The 16,238-nt window shown below is 38.9% G+C and overlaps 1 protein-coding gene across 5 annotated transcripts in view; it reads left to right on the top strand.

Annotated features, from left to right (window-relative positions):
- Positions 1 to 16,238, top strand: part of ADAM17 (ADAM metallopeptidase domain 17) — a 44,207-nt gene that overhangs the window by 9,726 nt on the left and 18,243 nt on the right. The window contains exons 1-8 of one of the 5 annotated variants that reach the window (XM_086325537.1): positions 4,666 to 4,825; positions 5,002 to 5,134; positions 6,385 to 6,515; positions 7,393 to 7,481; positions 9,752 to 9,920; positions 11,418 to 11,551; positions 13,877 to 13,966; positions 15,841 to 15,954. In XM_086325537.1, the coding sequence (XP_086181663.1) occupies positions 9,791 to 9,920; positions 11,418 to 11,551; positions 13,877 to 13,966; positions 15,841 to 15,954 (468 nt within the window). In that variant the 5' untranslated portion in view covers positions 4,666 to 4,825; positions 5,002 to 5,134; positions 6,385 to 6,515; positions 7,393 to 7,481; positions 9,752 to 9,790. Of the gene's footprint in view, positions 1 to 4,665; positions 4,826 to 5,001; positions 5,135 to 6,384; positions 6,516 to 7,392; positions 7,482 to 9,751; positions 9,921 to 11,397; positions 11,552 to 13,876; positions 13,967 to 15,835; positions 15,955 to 16,238 lie in introns of those variants that run through there. The other 4 variants (XM_086325539.1, XM_086325536.1, XM_086325540.1 and 1 more) reach the window with 4 other exon arrangements.

The following is a 16,238-nucleotide window of genomic DNA, read 5'->3' as shown; positions in this document are numbered from 1 at the left end:
AAAGGTCCGTTTTCATTCCAATCCCAAAGAAAGGCAATGCCAAAGAATGCTCACACTACCACACAATTGCATTCATCTCACATGCTAGTAAAGTAATGCTCAAAATTCTCCAAGCCAGGCTTCAGCAATATGTGAACCGTGAACTTCCAGATGTTCAAGCTGGTTTTAGAAAAAGCAGAGGAACCAGATGTTTAAGCTGGTTTTAGAAAAGGCAGAGGAACCAGAGATCAAATTGCCAACATCCGCTGGATGATGGAAAAGGCAAGAGAGTTCCAGAAAAACATCTATTTCTGCTTTATTGACTGTGCCAAAGCCTTTGACTGTGTGGATCACAATAAACTGTGGAAAATTCTTCAAGAGATGGGAATACCAGACCACCTGACCTGCCTCTTGAGAAACCTGTGTGCAGGTCAGGAAGCAACAGTTAGAACTGGACATAGAACAACAGACTGGCTCCAAATAGCAAAAGGAGTATGTCAAGGCTGTATATTGTCAGACTGCTTATTTAACTTCTATGCAGAGTACATCATGAGAAACACTGGGCTGGAAGAAGCACAAGCTGGAATCAAGATTGCCGGGAGAAATATCAATAACCTCAGATATGCAGATGACACCACCTTTATGGCAGAAAGTGAAGAGGAACTAAAAAGCCTCTTGATGAAAGTGAAAGACAAGAGTGAAAAAGTTGGCTTCATGGCAAATAGATGGGGAAACAGTGGAAACAGTGTCAGACTTTATTTTGGGGGGCTCCAAAATCACTGCAGATAGTGATTGCAGCCATGAAATTAAAAGATGCTTACTCCTTGGAAGGAAAGTTATGACCAAGCTAGACAGCATATTAAAAAGCAGAGACATTACTTTGCCAACAAAGGTCCGTCTAGTCAAGGCTATGGTTTTTCCAGTAGCCATGTATGGATGTGAGAGTTGGACTGTGAAGAAAGCTGAGTGCCGAAGAATTGATGCTTTTGAACTGTGGTGGTGGAGAAGACTCTTGAGAGTCCCTTGGACTGCAAGGAGATCCAACCAGTCCATTCTAAAGGAGATCAGTCCTGGGTGTTCTTTGGAAGGACTGATGCTAAAGCTGAAACTCCAGTACTTTGGCCACCTCATGCGAAGAGTTGACTCATTGGAAAAGACTCTGATGCTGGGAGGGATTGAGGGCAGGAGGAGAAGGGATGACAGAGGATGAGATGGCTGGATGGCATCACCGCCTCAGTGGACGTGAGTCTGAGTGAACTCCGGGAGATGGTGATGGACGGGGAGGCCCGGCATGCTGCGATTCATGGGGCTGCAAAGAGTCGGACACGACTGAGCTACTGAACTGAACTGAACTGAGTCCCTAAGTCATGTCTGACTCTCTTCGACTCCATGGACCATATCCCGCCAGCCTCCTCTGTCCTTGGAATTTTCCAGGCACAAATGCTGGAGTGGGTTGTCATTTCCTTCTCCAGGGGATCCTCCTGATCAAATCTAAGTCTCCTGCATTGGCAGACAGATTCTTTACCACTGAGCCATCAGGGAAGCTCAGTATACTGTATTACTACAGTATAAATTATATGCTGTACTCTTTTTAAATAGTGTCTTTTTCCAGTTTTTGTTTGTAGCAGCTGAAATGAGAAAAGCTCGGTTGTTCAGGGTGATTGCTGGAGCAACTTGTAGGAAGCGAGGAAAGTGTTCTCATGTGCACAGTGCTGGGCAGCCGTTGAGTTTCTGAAAGAGAGAACATGAAGGTGACCTGAGCAGATCGTTCTCTTAGCATTGTCTGGTATTGACTGTCGTAAACTCTACCACAGGAAGTTACATGTTTTATATTTAAGTTTTTGGAGATTTTTGGATTTGGATGGGGGAAATAGAAATTCTTTTGGAAAAGCTATGGAAAATTGGATCACCAGAAGTTGGTGAAGTGCAGTGAAATACTGAGCATCTGAGAGGTTACTGCTTGCATAAGAGCAGGAGCTCAAGAGTGCAGGACAAGAGGCGTCTGCTGTCTGTCTGTAATGGCTGCAGGCTGTCTGGTTTGAGATCTCTAGTTAAAAAGAGGGTAAATTACAGTGGAAACATATTAGTTAAGTACTTTAACATGCTTTAGCTAATTCCCTTTTAAAAGTGCTTATTATAGAAAAATACCTAAAGATAACCAGTGATGTTACTGTCTTGCTCTTATTTTTTTCCTAGCCCTATTTTTGTACATAGTTAAGGTCATGCAATGTGAATAGATTTTAAAATCTACCTTTGTTTGTTTAATATTATAGCATAAGTATTTTCTTATGTTCTTAAAATCTGTTATTGACAGCTTTTAAATGGTTGCAGATTTCTTTTCTTTGTCATTAGGAAGTGCTGTCACTTCTCTGTTTGCCAGGTACTTAGTTTGTTTCCAGTTTTTTGTTCTTAAAACTAACCAAGACTGAACAGTGAACATCTTTGCGCTTGAAGATTTTTCCCTTCACTTTGAGTTGTTCCTTAGTTGCCTAGTTCAGTGGTTCTCAGACTGGAGTGAACGTCAGCATCACCTGGAAGGCACCTTAAGCACCTTAATTCTGGGCCCTTTGCCTAGAATTTCCGATTGTGGAGAACTGAGGAGAAAACAGATTCCCAGGTGGTACTGGTTGTGGGGAGCACACTCTGAGAACAACTAGCCTGTATCGTTGACAATAAAACTCTAGTATTCCAGTCAGTAGGAGTGATTATGATCTTGAGTGAAACTCAGTCCATGTACCAACCTGTATCAAGGAAGTTGAAGGGCTAAAGGATTGTGTCAGCATCTCAGCATTGAGAATTTGTGCAATTTGGGAACGTGGGAACGCTGTTTTGTTCAGGGTTCTGTGCCAGGTGTCGTGAGGTAAGGATACTGTGATTTTAAAACGGAGCTCACTTTTGGCCGTCTTACAGTCTATTTGTGAGGTAAGACAAATATAACTCAAAAATGCAGAAGAGAGGTGTAAACAAAAGGCTGCAGAATTCAGAGGGAGGCAGAATCGTGTTTGATTGACACATCAGAAAGGAGGCGGCCAAGAAGTGGAGGGTCCAGGAAGAGCTAGGCTATTTTTAAACAGTTTCAAAGTTGAAATCAATAAAGGTTGAGGTTTTCAGCCAGACAGGACCCAGTTCAAATCCTTGTACTGTGCTGTGTTAGCTCTGTGATACTCTTCTCTCTGAATCTGTTTCTTCATGTGTAAGGTAGGGAAATATCCGAAGGATGTTTGTGAAGATAACGTGAAATGCCTAGTATGGAGTCTTGTAGGAGACAAAACACTCAAATTGTTGAATAAATGACAAGCTTCTTGAAGGTTTTTCATTGTGCCTGTAAGCATTATAATTAGCAAGGTCAAGTCACCAGTAACCATCCATTGGCATAAAGGAGATCTACGCCTTCTGAAACAGCTTTCCTCTGGAATAAAATTAAAAGGCAAATTTTTGTTAACAAAAAATGGGTGGTACCCAATGAGTGTGAAATTTGCTACCCCTTTAATCTTGAGTTAGAGCCTTGAATGGACTTTGATTAAATCTCCTTTGCCTACATAGCAGTGTGCCTCCGCAGGTTTGCTTGAATACCATGTGAGAGGGAGGCGTTTTCCCTTCTTCGGCCACTCTGGACACTGGCCCTCCCTGCTGTCTGCCTCTGCTCCCCACTCATGCCCACAGCACTGGCGTGGGTGTTTTTGAGTGTTGTCTGTCTCTCCCACTGCTGTAGGCAAGGACTTTGCTCGTTGAATGCTGTATCTTAGCCCTTAGACCAGTGGTTGGCTCATAGTGAATGAATGGATGAAAGAACCAGTTGAGGAGAAGAGGATGGAGAAAAGTATAGGGTAGATTCTTTTAAAAATGGTTTTGTGAGCATTTTTAACTGCAGCAGCAACAGACTTGTATTTTAAGCTCCTGCTGCTCTATTTTGAGGACATTCTAAGTCCACTGGAATGATTTTGAATACCGTTGCTTCTGCAGTGATAGTTGTTGAGAGGAAAGGAAACATCGGCTCAAGTATTTTTAGACAGTTTTTACAGAAACTTAAGTCACTGAAAGTGTCTTCCAGAAACCTTCCTGACTGTGGGAGAGACAGCAGAGTTGCTGTTGATAAAGTGACTTCCACCTACAGTGTTTACAGGAACTTTCAGTCTTGTTCTGCCTTTGCGGCAGTGCAGCTTTGCTTTTCTTGGGTTCCAAGTCAGTCTGGTGAAAAAGTGGTAGATTTCTTTTCTTAGGGATTCGTTTGGTCTTAGCACTGCACTTCTTGGTGTCCCGTGGGATGCTTTTCTGCGTCTGTTGAGGGCACAGTGATAGAGATATCACCACTGTTTTGCTTTCTAATTTGGAATATGTTTTTTTCTATAAAAGATTTGCTTTTCCAGTTTGGTTTGCCCAGACCACTGGTACATTTGTTGCTCATTGTTACTTTACATCAAGTGGTAAGGAATTGATGTTGCCCAGGTGGGCAGTGGGCAGGTCACGTAGGCAGCCTTGTTCTTAGAAATTCTGAACATATAGCCATAAATGCCTTGAATTTAGAAGTTAGTTCATTGCATACTGTGATACTCTCTGAGGTATTAAAATTATCAGGACATGGACATGGACTCACGTTCACGTGTCCCAGGTCTCTTTCCAGAGCCCACTAGTTTGACCTGGGAACCCGAAAGGCTCACATCTCTACTCGCTTCCTGTTTCTCAAGTCTCTTCTGTCTGCACCCCTCCCTTCTTTCTCATGCCGTTTGTTTCCTGGAAAAATTGGGTCATTTGTTTTGCAGGAATGGAATATTCTGGGTGTGGCTGGTGACTTCCTAAGGTGGTTATTTAATTTGGCAACCTCTAATCCCTTTTTGTCTTAAAAACTGTAAGTTTGCTCTTAATTAGATTCAGGGATGTGTGTGTGTGTGTGTGTTTGATAAGAATACTTTGATACTACTGGGACATTACATCAGGAAGAGTTTGTTGTTTGACTCTCGTTTTAATGATACTACAATTGATTTGTAGGTTTCAGTGTTAATAATCTTTTTACCTTTATTTCAGAAAAGCTTGATTCTTTGCTCTCAGACTACGATATCCTCTGCTTATCCAATATCCAGCAGCACTCTGTGAGAAAAAGGGAGCTGCAGGCCTCGACACACTTAGAAACACTACTGACTTTTTCAGCCTTGAAAAGGTAATTTCAAGTATTCATAAAATAATGTTGGGGCAGTGGGGTACTTGGTTTGGTAAAAGCAGAAAAATTGGAGTGTCTAATTAAATCTTAGAAAGTTACATTGTAAAGATTTGTGATTAGTATAATTATAGTTTGTCCTGCTTCTTGTAATAATGTATTGCTTATTCTAAAATTCATACTAATGACTATTTTTTAAAAATTAAATGTGTGTTCCAAAAGTGTTAATGATGGTTGTTTATTATTGTTTAATGATGGTATAATTTATTTTTTGGAATTTTGACAAAGAATTTTAATTAATTGAATGGTTGTAATACTTTGGTGCTGCTTTAGAATTGTCAGCCTTATACTGAGTACTGTCTTCATTTTATATATGAAGACACTGAGCTTTAGAGATAAAGGATTTATTTAGCTCACAGCCTAGTGGTGAGCTGGGTCTACAATTCAGTGCTCTCTCCTCATTGAATTGCTCTTATGTCATAGCATACATGGATAGATGTGTGGTCTATTTGGTCATTAATTTTAATATCTCATGTTTTGCAGATGTAAATTTGTTAGATAATTACAGGCCTCTTTCCAAAGTCTTTTTAGAGTTTTATTCATATCAAAAAACAAACATCAGGGGGATATAAATGGGCTGACTTTTTCTTTATACATGGGATAGGCCTTCTCCAACAAGTATTTTAAACTAATATATGTACCTAGCTTTAAAAAAAACTACAGAGGGGTGTCCCTGATAGTCCAGTGGTTAATACTCCAGGCCTCCACTGCAGGGGTGAGGGTTCAGTCCCTGGTGGGGGAACTAAGATCTCTTAGGGCTTGGGGCCCCCACTCCCTAAAAATCCAGACAGCAAGTATAAGAGGTTTTTACTTCTAATTCTGTTACACTTCCCAGACCCAGCAAGTTTCCTTATAAACTTCCAAAAGATTTTAATGAGTATTTTTTGCATATAGATCTATGTATGTGTAGGTGATATGGATAGCATAGATTTACCTCATTTTTAACAGCTGCATAAATATTCCTGTTTTTAGTACCTTGCAGATGGATATTGTTTAGTCAAAGTGATTTTCCCCCCTGTATAACAAACAGTGCTCCAGGGAATATCTTTATAAATATACTTTGTCTAGGTATCCTTTTAGAATACATTCCTAAAAGGTGAATTACTGTATTGGGTCAGGAGTGTACATGTTATAAGTGCTTATTGATGTTGCCATGTTTATGTGCTTCAAGTTGAGATGCATTCTTTCTTTAGGCATTTTAAATTATACCTGACATCAAGTACTGAACGCTTTTCCAAAAATTTCAAAGTCGTGGTGGTAGATGGGAAAGATGAAAGGGAGTACCCCGTCAAATGGCAGGACTTCTTTAGCGGACACGTGGTTGGTGAGTAGGTGTTCATTTGTGTATGGACAGAGGAGCCTGGAGGGCTACAGTCCGTGGGGTCACAAGGAGTTGGACATGACTGAGTGACTAACACTGCTACCACTGCTGGGAGGTTGGGTGTCCAGATTAAACTAGAGTTGTAGTTTCTTTTTTGAGGGGAGGAGAATGGGGTGGCAAAGAAGTTCTATTGTTTGTCTCTTTTATTTGAGCTTTGTAAATCTGGAAACAGAAGCATGCAAACAGGAGGAAATGGATATTATCCAGCATGTCATTACTGATTGGGTATTTTGATCGTACAGTAGAGTTCCTCTTAAGTCATAGGAATTTAACCTCCTTTTGTCTCCAGGGAAGGACTGTAGACTTCCCTTACGAGATTGTAAACAAGGAAGATGGGATCATAGATCAATTATTTTACCTTTTATCATGTATTTATTTAATAAATTATATTAAACAAGCAATTGCAGTTTACTTCTGGAAAATTTTTCTGCAATAAGAAAAAAAAATGGCCCTAAAATACTCAAAAAGTATAGTTCCAAACCTGTATATTCTAGATCATGTTTTCTGCCTCCTCTGTCTTACCCCAGAGTAGGTAAAGTTATTCCAGAAGAAAATTTGTACTTTCTTTTGTTTTGTAACACACTCTAGATAATTCTCATAGGAGACCTGAGGGAAAGAGGCCAGTTTCAGATGACTAGAGTTGAGATTCCTCCTCGGGAGTGAGAATACCCACCCACTTTCTGGGCCTGTCTTCCTTAGATCTCCATGGTGCCTGGGCGCATTACACACTGTAGAAGGGTGTGGTTGATTTTTATCGACAGTAGTGCATAGTTTTTTTGGCTTAAATTTTTTAAAATAATGGCTGTTTTTTTTTTTTAAGGTGAGCCTGACTCTAGGGTTCTGGCACACATTGGAGATGATGATATTACAATAAGAATCAACACAGATGGGGCAGAATATAATATAGAGGTAAGTCTGCTTGTCAATTTTTTTTCAAGGAGCATATGTCTCTTATTTTTAGAAAGCCATTTCACAGTTGTTTCAGGAAGAAAAAGGTCTTTAATTACACTTCTTTTTTCCTTGTATTTAAATTTTATTTTTTTTAAGACCAGAAAAATAGATGAAAAACTTTTAAAAAACTTATCTAAGATACTGTCATAGGACGCACTCTGTATTTTTAAGTACAACAATTGAGAGAAAGTCACATGTGGGATGCATAATAGACGAGGAAAGTTTCTTTCCCTCCTCTTTTCTTTATTCTTTCTCTTAATAATCTCCAAAAGGTAAAGCTTCTCAAAGATGAAAGGGAAATCTCTTTCCTAGATGCTCTAGAAGTACGTGGTCAATAAAAGATGACAGTTCATAGTCTGAGAAGTTAAAAGATGAAGCTATAAGACACTCAGGCTCTGACCACTCTTTCATTGAAACCCTAGCAGTTGAAACCAAGCCCAAAGGAGCCACGTTTGTGTGAGACACATCACTGCATGTCAGATACCGGTCCAGAAAACAAACCGTTTGCTTCTGATTTGTGGATTGAAGTGTTTTCTGCGTCTCTAGAGAATACTCTGGAACATGAACACATGTTCTCTGAGGTTGCCACAGAAGGGAAACAGCTGGAGAATTCCACAGGGGAATTTTATGGGCCAGGCTTAGAAGTGGCCTGCGTCACTTCTGCCCACGTTCCAAAACTCTTGTCTCTGATCTGCCTACAGAAGAGGCTGGAAAAGCTAACCTCCTGTGCTCAGAAAGATAAACAGTGGGGGGAGTGTTTCAGAGCATTGTTTCTGCCACAATGCACATGTTTGCTTATTTCCTTAAGATCATCTTTTCTTAGTCCAAAAATGTGTGCATTTAGGACCCAAGTTGGTGATGGTGGTTAGTCAGTTAGTTGTGTCTGACTCTTTTGACCCCCTGGACTGTAGCCTGCCAGGCTCCTCTATCCATGAGATTTCTCAGGCAGGAATACTGGAGTGGGTTGCCATTTCCTTCTCCAGGGGATCTTCTGACCGAGGGCTTGAACCCATGTCTCCTGCATCACAGGTGGTCTCCTGAATTGCAGGAGGATTCTTTATTGTTGAGCCACCAGGGAAGCCCTAACATCCAAGTTAAATTTTCTCAGATTCCTCACTTTTCCAAATAATTCCCTTTGGGACAGTTAGGAATTCTGTTTTTATTCATTCGTCTCTGTTTCACCAAGTACAAAAATGATCATAATTAACATTTTCCTGTGAAATGGTCACTTAAAAGTAAACTCATCAGGTTTGTTGAAGGACTTTAGCATGAGATTAGTGATTTTTAAAGTGATCAAGTGGTTTATTATTCACTTAGAAGTTCGCTGTCTGCTTCCCACCCCCAACTCTGCCAGCTCTAGGAAATCACTAATCTATTCTCTGTCTGTTTATATTTGTCTTTTTGTTTCCTTAGATTTGCTTGGTCAACCCATATAAATGGAATCACACAACATGTGATCTTTTGGTGTCTGGCTACTTTCATTTAGAATGTTTTTGACGTTCATTCATCTTATAGCATGTGTCAAGTACACCATTTCTCTTTATTGCCAAATAATATTCCATTGTTTGGATATACCACATTTTGTTTATTGATTCATCAGTTGGGTATTTGCATTGTGTCTACTATTTGGCTGTTATGACTAATCCTGCTATGAACATTTTTGAACAGGTTTTTATGTGAGCTTATGTTTTCATTGCTCTTGGGTATGTAATATACTAGGAATGGAATTGTTGGGTCATATGGTAACTCCCTTTTTAACTTTTTATGAAACTGCTGCACTGTTTTCCATAGTGACCGCAGTTTACATCCTCAGCATTTTACATTTATTGCATTCTGTATTTCATATTCCATTCTCATGAGCAGTAGATGAGGGTTTCTCCACCTCCTTGCCAATTGTTGTTACATGTCTTACTTGTTGTTATATGTCTTTTTGATTACAGCTATTGTAGTGGATATGGTGTCCTTCAGTTTTTGATTTTCATTTCCATGATGGATATGGAGACACCAGATGCACAGATACACAGACATAGCATCTTTTTTTGTATGAGCTGTCTAATTCTGATGAGACCAGTGTCCTTACAGAGAAGAACTTGGTCTTCACTAGTCAGTTTACTTAACCTGGAAATGAATGTTACTGATATCTAAAAATAGGCAAAGAATGGTATAAGAATTTAATAGTTAAGCATTTTTATATTTTCCATCTCAGTTATATTTGTTTTCTATTTTAGCCGCTTTGGAGACTAATTAATGATACTAAAGACAAAAGAATGTTAGTTTATAAATCTGAAGATATCAAGAATGTTTCACGTTTGCAGTCTCCAAAAGTGTGTGGTTATATAAAGGCGAATAATGAAGAGTTGCTTCCAAAAGGCCTGGTAGACAGCGAGCCACCTGATGGTAAGATGAAAAACATACATTTCAAATAAAAAGCAAGCATAACAGCTGTCTTCAGTAGGGGTGGTTATTAGTTGATTAAAAAAAAAAAAAAGAACCATGATTATCAAGTAACTATAGTATTAATTTTGGCTTAAAAATAGTTTTGTTCAGGAGAGATCAGGTATGTTCAGGGTGGTATGGCTATAGACAGGAAACAATATTGTTCAGAAATTTCTTAAGTTACATTTTTTTTGCCTGTAATAATTGAAAACACTAGAAAAAAGATTGGGGAAAGGGGAAATTGAATAATCTGAGGAAAAACATTTTAATTAGCAGGTATTTAGAAATGACAGAATAGTATGGTGAAAAAACAATCTTCAGATATGTTTATAAGCAATCAGTTGGTAGCAAGAGGGGTATGTTTTGTCTAAAAGAAGATTAGCAGCCCTGGGACAGATGAATTTAGAGTGTTTTAAAGATCGTCTACCCATTTATTGCTGTTTTATTTAAAGATCAAGTTTTTTTAGAAAGATGGTAACGATAACCCTGTATGCGAGACAGCAAAAGAGACACAGATGTGTAGAACAGTCTTTTGGACTCTGTGGGAGAGGGAGAGGGTGGGTTGATTTGGGAGAATGGCATTGAAACATGTATAATATCATATATGAAACGAATTGCCAGTCCAGGTTCAATGCATGATACTGGATGCTTGGGGCTGGTGCACTGGGATGACCCAGAGGGATGGTACAGGGAGGGAGGTGGGAGGGGGGTTCAGGATGGGGACACGTGTACACCCATGGCGGACTCATGTTGATATATGGCAAAACCAATACAATATTGTAAAGTAATTAACCTCCAATTAAAAAAAAAAAGATCAAGTTTTATTTTGTTTTTAAATTTTTTTCTGGCCATGCCAAGTGGCCTGTGGGATCCTAATTCTCTGCCTAGGGCTCAAACCTGCACCTGCCACACTGGGAGTGCGGAGTCTTAACCGCTGCGCTGCCAGGGAAGTCCCTCGCTAGTTTTCTAATGTCGGAGTATCTGGATATTTTTGCTGTTACTTTAGTTAATTTGTAGACTTCTTCTAGAAAAAAATGACACCTCCATAGTCGAGCAGTAGATAGGTGGTTATTGTATTCTGTGAAGTACTTTTACACTTTTCCTTGTTTTTGAATTCTACACTTTTTTAAACTTTTTTATTATTACTGTTTTTTTGGCGGCACCACAAGGCATTCGGGATCTTAGTTCCTCAGCCAGGGACTGATCCTGCGCCCTTACAGTGGCAGTGCGGAGTCTTCACCACTGGAATGCCAGGGAAGTCCCTTGAATTCTACAGTTTGAAAACCTCATCCTTAATTTTCACTTTTCTTTCTCCAAATTTTCTTGTTCAAATATTGTTAAGGATACTGAGCTCAAATAATATTTGTTTCAAAAATATGCTAGATTTAAAAATTTGCTATAAAAAAACTCCTTGTTTTGGTGAATTTTGATTTAATAGTGCATCCAAATTCATATTAGAGCTTGTTCATCGAGTGAAGAGACGAGCTGACCCTAATCCCTTGAAGAACACGTGTAAATTATTGGTGGTAGCAGATCATCGCTTTTACAAATACATGGGCAGAGGGGAAGAGAGTACAACTACCAACTACTTGGTGAGTATTTGAAATTGGAGGATGTAATGGGCAGAAACATTCCTTAGGCGGGCAAGTGCCATTTAAGAGAAGACTGCTGTAACTTGAAATGTCATGAAATGAGATCTGTTTCAGATGGTTTGTGATTTCCTAGAATATTTGAGGTCTATCACCTGAGGTTCTTAACGTTATTTAAACAATAATGCAGTTTGATTATTGTTAGTTGTTAGATGCTATTTTCAAATTTTTGAAAACCGTTTTACCTTTCAACTAGGCTTTTCTGCACGTCAGAATTTTCATGCATATTATGTTTAAGGAAAGTTCATAACGTAGACCTTCTGTCTTTATAGACCTGAACTCTGTGAAAACATCACTGTTGTGATGACAGTGGTCCCCTTGGTGGGACATATGGATGTATACTCCAGAATGGGGGGAAAAGTATCTGTATGAACTTGTGTGTGTTCTTTTTGCTTATATATGTCTATCAGAGGGGTTGGTCACTTAGTTTGTATCATGTAAAATATCTAATCGTTAGACGGTAACTGGGTGAAATAAATGGAACTGTGGTGTTGTAACTGTAACACAGAAATTTGAAGGCAAGATTACAGAACCACTGATGCTGGATTTTTCAGCATTTACTATTGTCATTTTAAAAGTCAAGGGAATCATATTTCATTGACATTTTTTATCAGTCTGACCTCATTCCTCGTGATCACTTGGCAGTGACTGAAATGACGTTGAGGGAGTTAAAGAGAATGTGGCTATTCATTCTGTAGTGCTAGAGCCCAGTGCAGCAAAGCCGTCTTTCTCGGCGTCTTGCTGGCCCCATACTGTGCGTTTTTTGTGCCCTTCTTTCCGTTGCCCTCCATGTCAAGTAATTTTATTACGAGGGTAGTAGGAGTAGTGTGTGAAGTCACTATAGGTCTTGTTCCTAAGTAAGAAACTCTTTCTTTTTAAAATTAATTTGTTTATTGGCTGTGCTGGGTCTTGGTTGCTGTGCGGGCTTTTCTGTAGTTGCAGCGAGTTACTCTCCTGTCGGGATGCTTGGGCTTCTCATTGCTGTGGCTTCTCTTGTTGGGGAGCATAGATTCAACAGTTGGGTGCTCAGGTGTAGGGCTCAGCTGCTCCACAGCATGTGGGATCTTCCTGGATCAGAGACTGAACCTGTGTCTCCTGCATTGGCAGGCAGATTCTTTACCACCAAGCTACCAGGGAAGCCTAGGTATTCTTTCTTGAGAGGCTTCTTTTCTTAGTGTGGGTTTTGTATTAGGGGCTCTTAGTTTACTTCTTTGTTCATTATACCAGGAATATGAATATAATGAAAGGTCTTAGAAATTGCATTTCTCTTTTTCTTTTGGCTGCTCTAGGTCTTTGTTGCTGAGTGTGGACTTTCTGTAGTTGCGACTTGCAGGCTCTAGAGCATGCGGGCTTCAATAATTGTGGCACACAGGCTTAGTTACTGGGCAGCATGTGGGATCTTCCAAGACCAGGGATTGAACCCGTGTCCCTTGCATTGGCAGGCAGGGTCCTAACCACTGGACCACATGGAATTCCCAGAAATTGAATTTCTTGGTCTTAGAGTTACCATAAGCAAAGAACAATTTCTTAGACCTGTAACATGCTTCTCAGTTGCCAGAACAAACCTCATTTACCCAGTTTGAACAGTAAAGTCTTCTCTTAAGGAAAAGATAGGTAATGCATATTTTGTTCCTACTGTAGTTTGGATCATACTTGGCTATTATACTGTCCCTCCTCCCTCAGTGATCTCTACTCTACCTCTCCCCCTACCCCCATCAGAGGATGGGAGAGAGGAGACATGGTGAGACCTCACTCCTGTTTCTGCCTTGTGCTTGGGTGCTGAACTTTGCCTAGGGAGGGTCTGGGATAGGGGTGGTGGTATGTGCCACTGCTCCTTACTACTTTCTGAAGGATTTTTTTTTTTTTTTTGAAGTATGTGGCAAGAGATAGAGTGAACAGAGTACTTCTTTGGGCTATTTTAGGTAAACTGACTATTAATTTTGATTTCCATAGTTGAGTGGCAGTTTTTAAAAAAAACCCATTACTTGATATTTCCATTCTTTATGCAGTTGATTACCTGAAATTGGGGGTTAACTGTGCAACTGCTTTATTCTGGTAACATTTTAAGTTTGAGGCTAGGAATAATTTCTTTGATAGAACTGTCAACGTTAAGAGTAACATCCTAATGTCAGTTTTTTTACTTGGTGAAACTTTTACAGTGGTATTTAAATTGATTTTTTTTTAAATCCCTGAAGAACTTATATTAGACCACAAAGAATGGTAAAATATACATAATGTCTTTCTCTTACTCTCTTTTTATACACACAGATAGAGCTAATTGACAGAGTTGATGACATCTATCGAAACACTTCATGGGACAATGCAGGTTTTAAAGGTTATGGAATACAGATAGAACAGGTATTTATCAATGGATGTTTGTTATAATGTTCAACTAAGTTGCGTGGTATAAATATTTGTCACTTGTATTAACAGCCCAGAAACTTATCTTCTACTTTAATCATGAATTAATATTCTGATATGTCAGTGATTTTTATCTGATAAACTTAAGTGTTTTGATACTATTTATAGATTATGAAAGACTCTGTTCTTAGGCTTCTTTTAGGCAGGAAGCCTTCTTATGCTACTAAGATCTTTCCTTTTTTCTGAATTCATGGCCTTTTTTCTTCTGTGTTGCTTTACTTTTGATTATGCTTAATGTCTCTAGTTAGAATTCTAACACATTGTTGGAGCCTTAGAAAATTCATTCAACAATGCTATGTGTATGTTTTCAAGGCATTTATACATATAGAACCATTAGATCTCTTTTCCTAAGAATCTTCTGAGTTCCTATCTGTTAATGATGTCCATCACTGATGTATTAATGTCATCCTAATTATATCACATAATAAAAATTGTTCCAAATTGATACGACTTGTTATTAACAAGTATTCTGAAATTGGTTATTACTTTGGACAGATATTTTGACATGTAAATTAAGGAAATTATCTCTTTTATCAGGTTGTTTGTACTAAAGTAGCCATATTACAGGTTCTATAGTGTAGAATATAGAGAACAAAAAGAAAAAAGCTTTTGAAGTCATGTATCATACTTTTAATAAATGTTACACTTTTATAGTACTTGTATAAAACTAAGAATTATTTTTCCCTTTTCCATTTTCTTTTACTCTTTTGCATTTCCTTTTTAAAGTTTTTATTTGAATAGGTAATATATACACATGGTACAAAAGCCAGTGAAAAGTAAGTCTCCTCAGCCACCTGTTGTCAAACCAGTTCCTTTCCCCAGAGACATCCATGTCACTAGTTTCATCCACATCTCCCCAGAGATATTTTATGCATGTATAGCATGTGTTTGTCTGTGTCTGGTACGTTGTACTCTTTTGCACCTTGCTTTTTCATTTCATGAATATGTTGATGATTATCCCATTATGATACAATAAAGGAGTCTCACTTGAAAATAGCTGCAGCATATTTGAATTTTAGCAGACCAATAAATACAGCTGCTTTCTGCTTTAGGAATTTGGAACCCATTTGAAAAAAACTAGATCTGGTAGGAGATAAAATACCAGCTTCTTTGCTGATGATAGGTGGTTGGAGAATGTGGTTTAGACGTGCAGTCACAGTGGTCTCCCACCTGTTTCATCCCAGAATGGATCTTGATCACCCAGTACTAGAGCTTCAGAGCCCACCCCAGTGAGTTCACCACTTGGAGGGCGGGGGCAGACTGCAGTATCCCCTCTGCAGGCAGGCAGATATGGAAGAGATGCCAGAAACAGTGAGCTGAGCATGACTTTGTTCCTTTCTGCATTAGCCTTTGGAGAGAAACCAACATCCCTTTTTTTTTTTTTTAAAGTAGGATTAATATGAATTTGTGCTATATGTATAAGGAAAAACTCCTTTTTTTTTTTTTTGCTCATATGTCTGTGGTGTGCAGAGCTGTACATCTCATTCTTATCTCTGAATCACTGGAATAAATGATTTTAGGCTCATGGAACCTAGGTTTTAATTTTTTCCAACTAAATAAAGAAGAAATAAAAAGGAGCACACTTATAATTTGTAAATCAGTCTTTGACGTATTTTTCATACCATATTGCTTCTCAGTTTGTTTTTAATCATTGGATGTTAGAATTGAAGAATTTTATGGAATTTTGACTCTAAAACTTTTTTTTTTTTTAAGAATGGTCAATGGTCTTTTTTAGTTGAAACAATGCAGTATTATTTTAATCTTGTGAACTTTTCTCAAGTGTTCTAAGTGTTTTATCTTTTTAAGTATAGATTCGCATTCTCAAGTCTCCACAAGTGGTAAAACCTGGTGAAAGGCACTTCAATATGGCAAAAAGTTACCCAAATGAAGAAAAAGATGCTTGGGATGTGAAGATGTTGCTAGAGGTAGGTCATGGAACCCTGAGTGTGATACTGTTTAACACCATTCTGTGATTTCTAAAAATATGGGTCATGTCTGTGTTAATGAGGGGATGTCTTAGAGGTGGTGAGCACCAGGGTCAGCACACCCCAGCTGATCCAGTGGTGACCTCTTCCCCTGTTGCTGGGCAGACAGCAAGGTGGAAAGAACTGAAAGCGAAAATTGCTAGAAAGCAGTGCTTCTTAATGGTAAAATTTCTGCGAATCTAGTGAAGTAATGGGGCTTTAGGAGATAAATGGATATCCACCTT

This window comes from Bos grunniens, chromosome 11 (genome assembly GCF_055505025.1).
Source record: "Bos grunniens cultivar Pamir isolate PY7600 chromosome 11, Bosgru_T2T1.0, whole genome shotgun sequence".
Lineage (NCBI taxonomy): Eukaryota > Metazoa > Chordata > Mammalia > Artiodactyla > Bovidae > Bos > Bos grunniens.
This window is presented reverse-complemented; position numbering and strand designations above follow the sequence as displayed.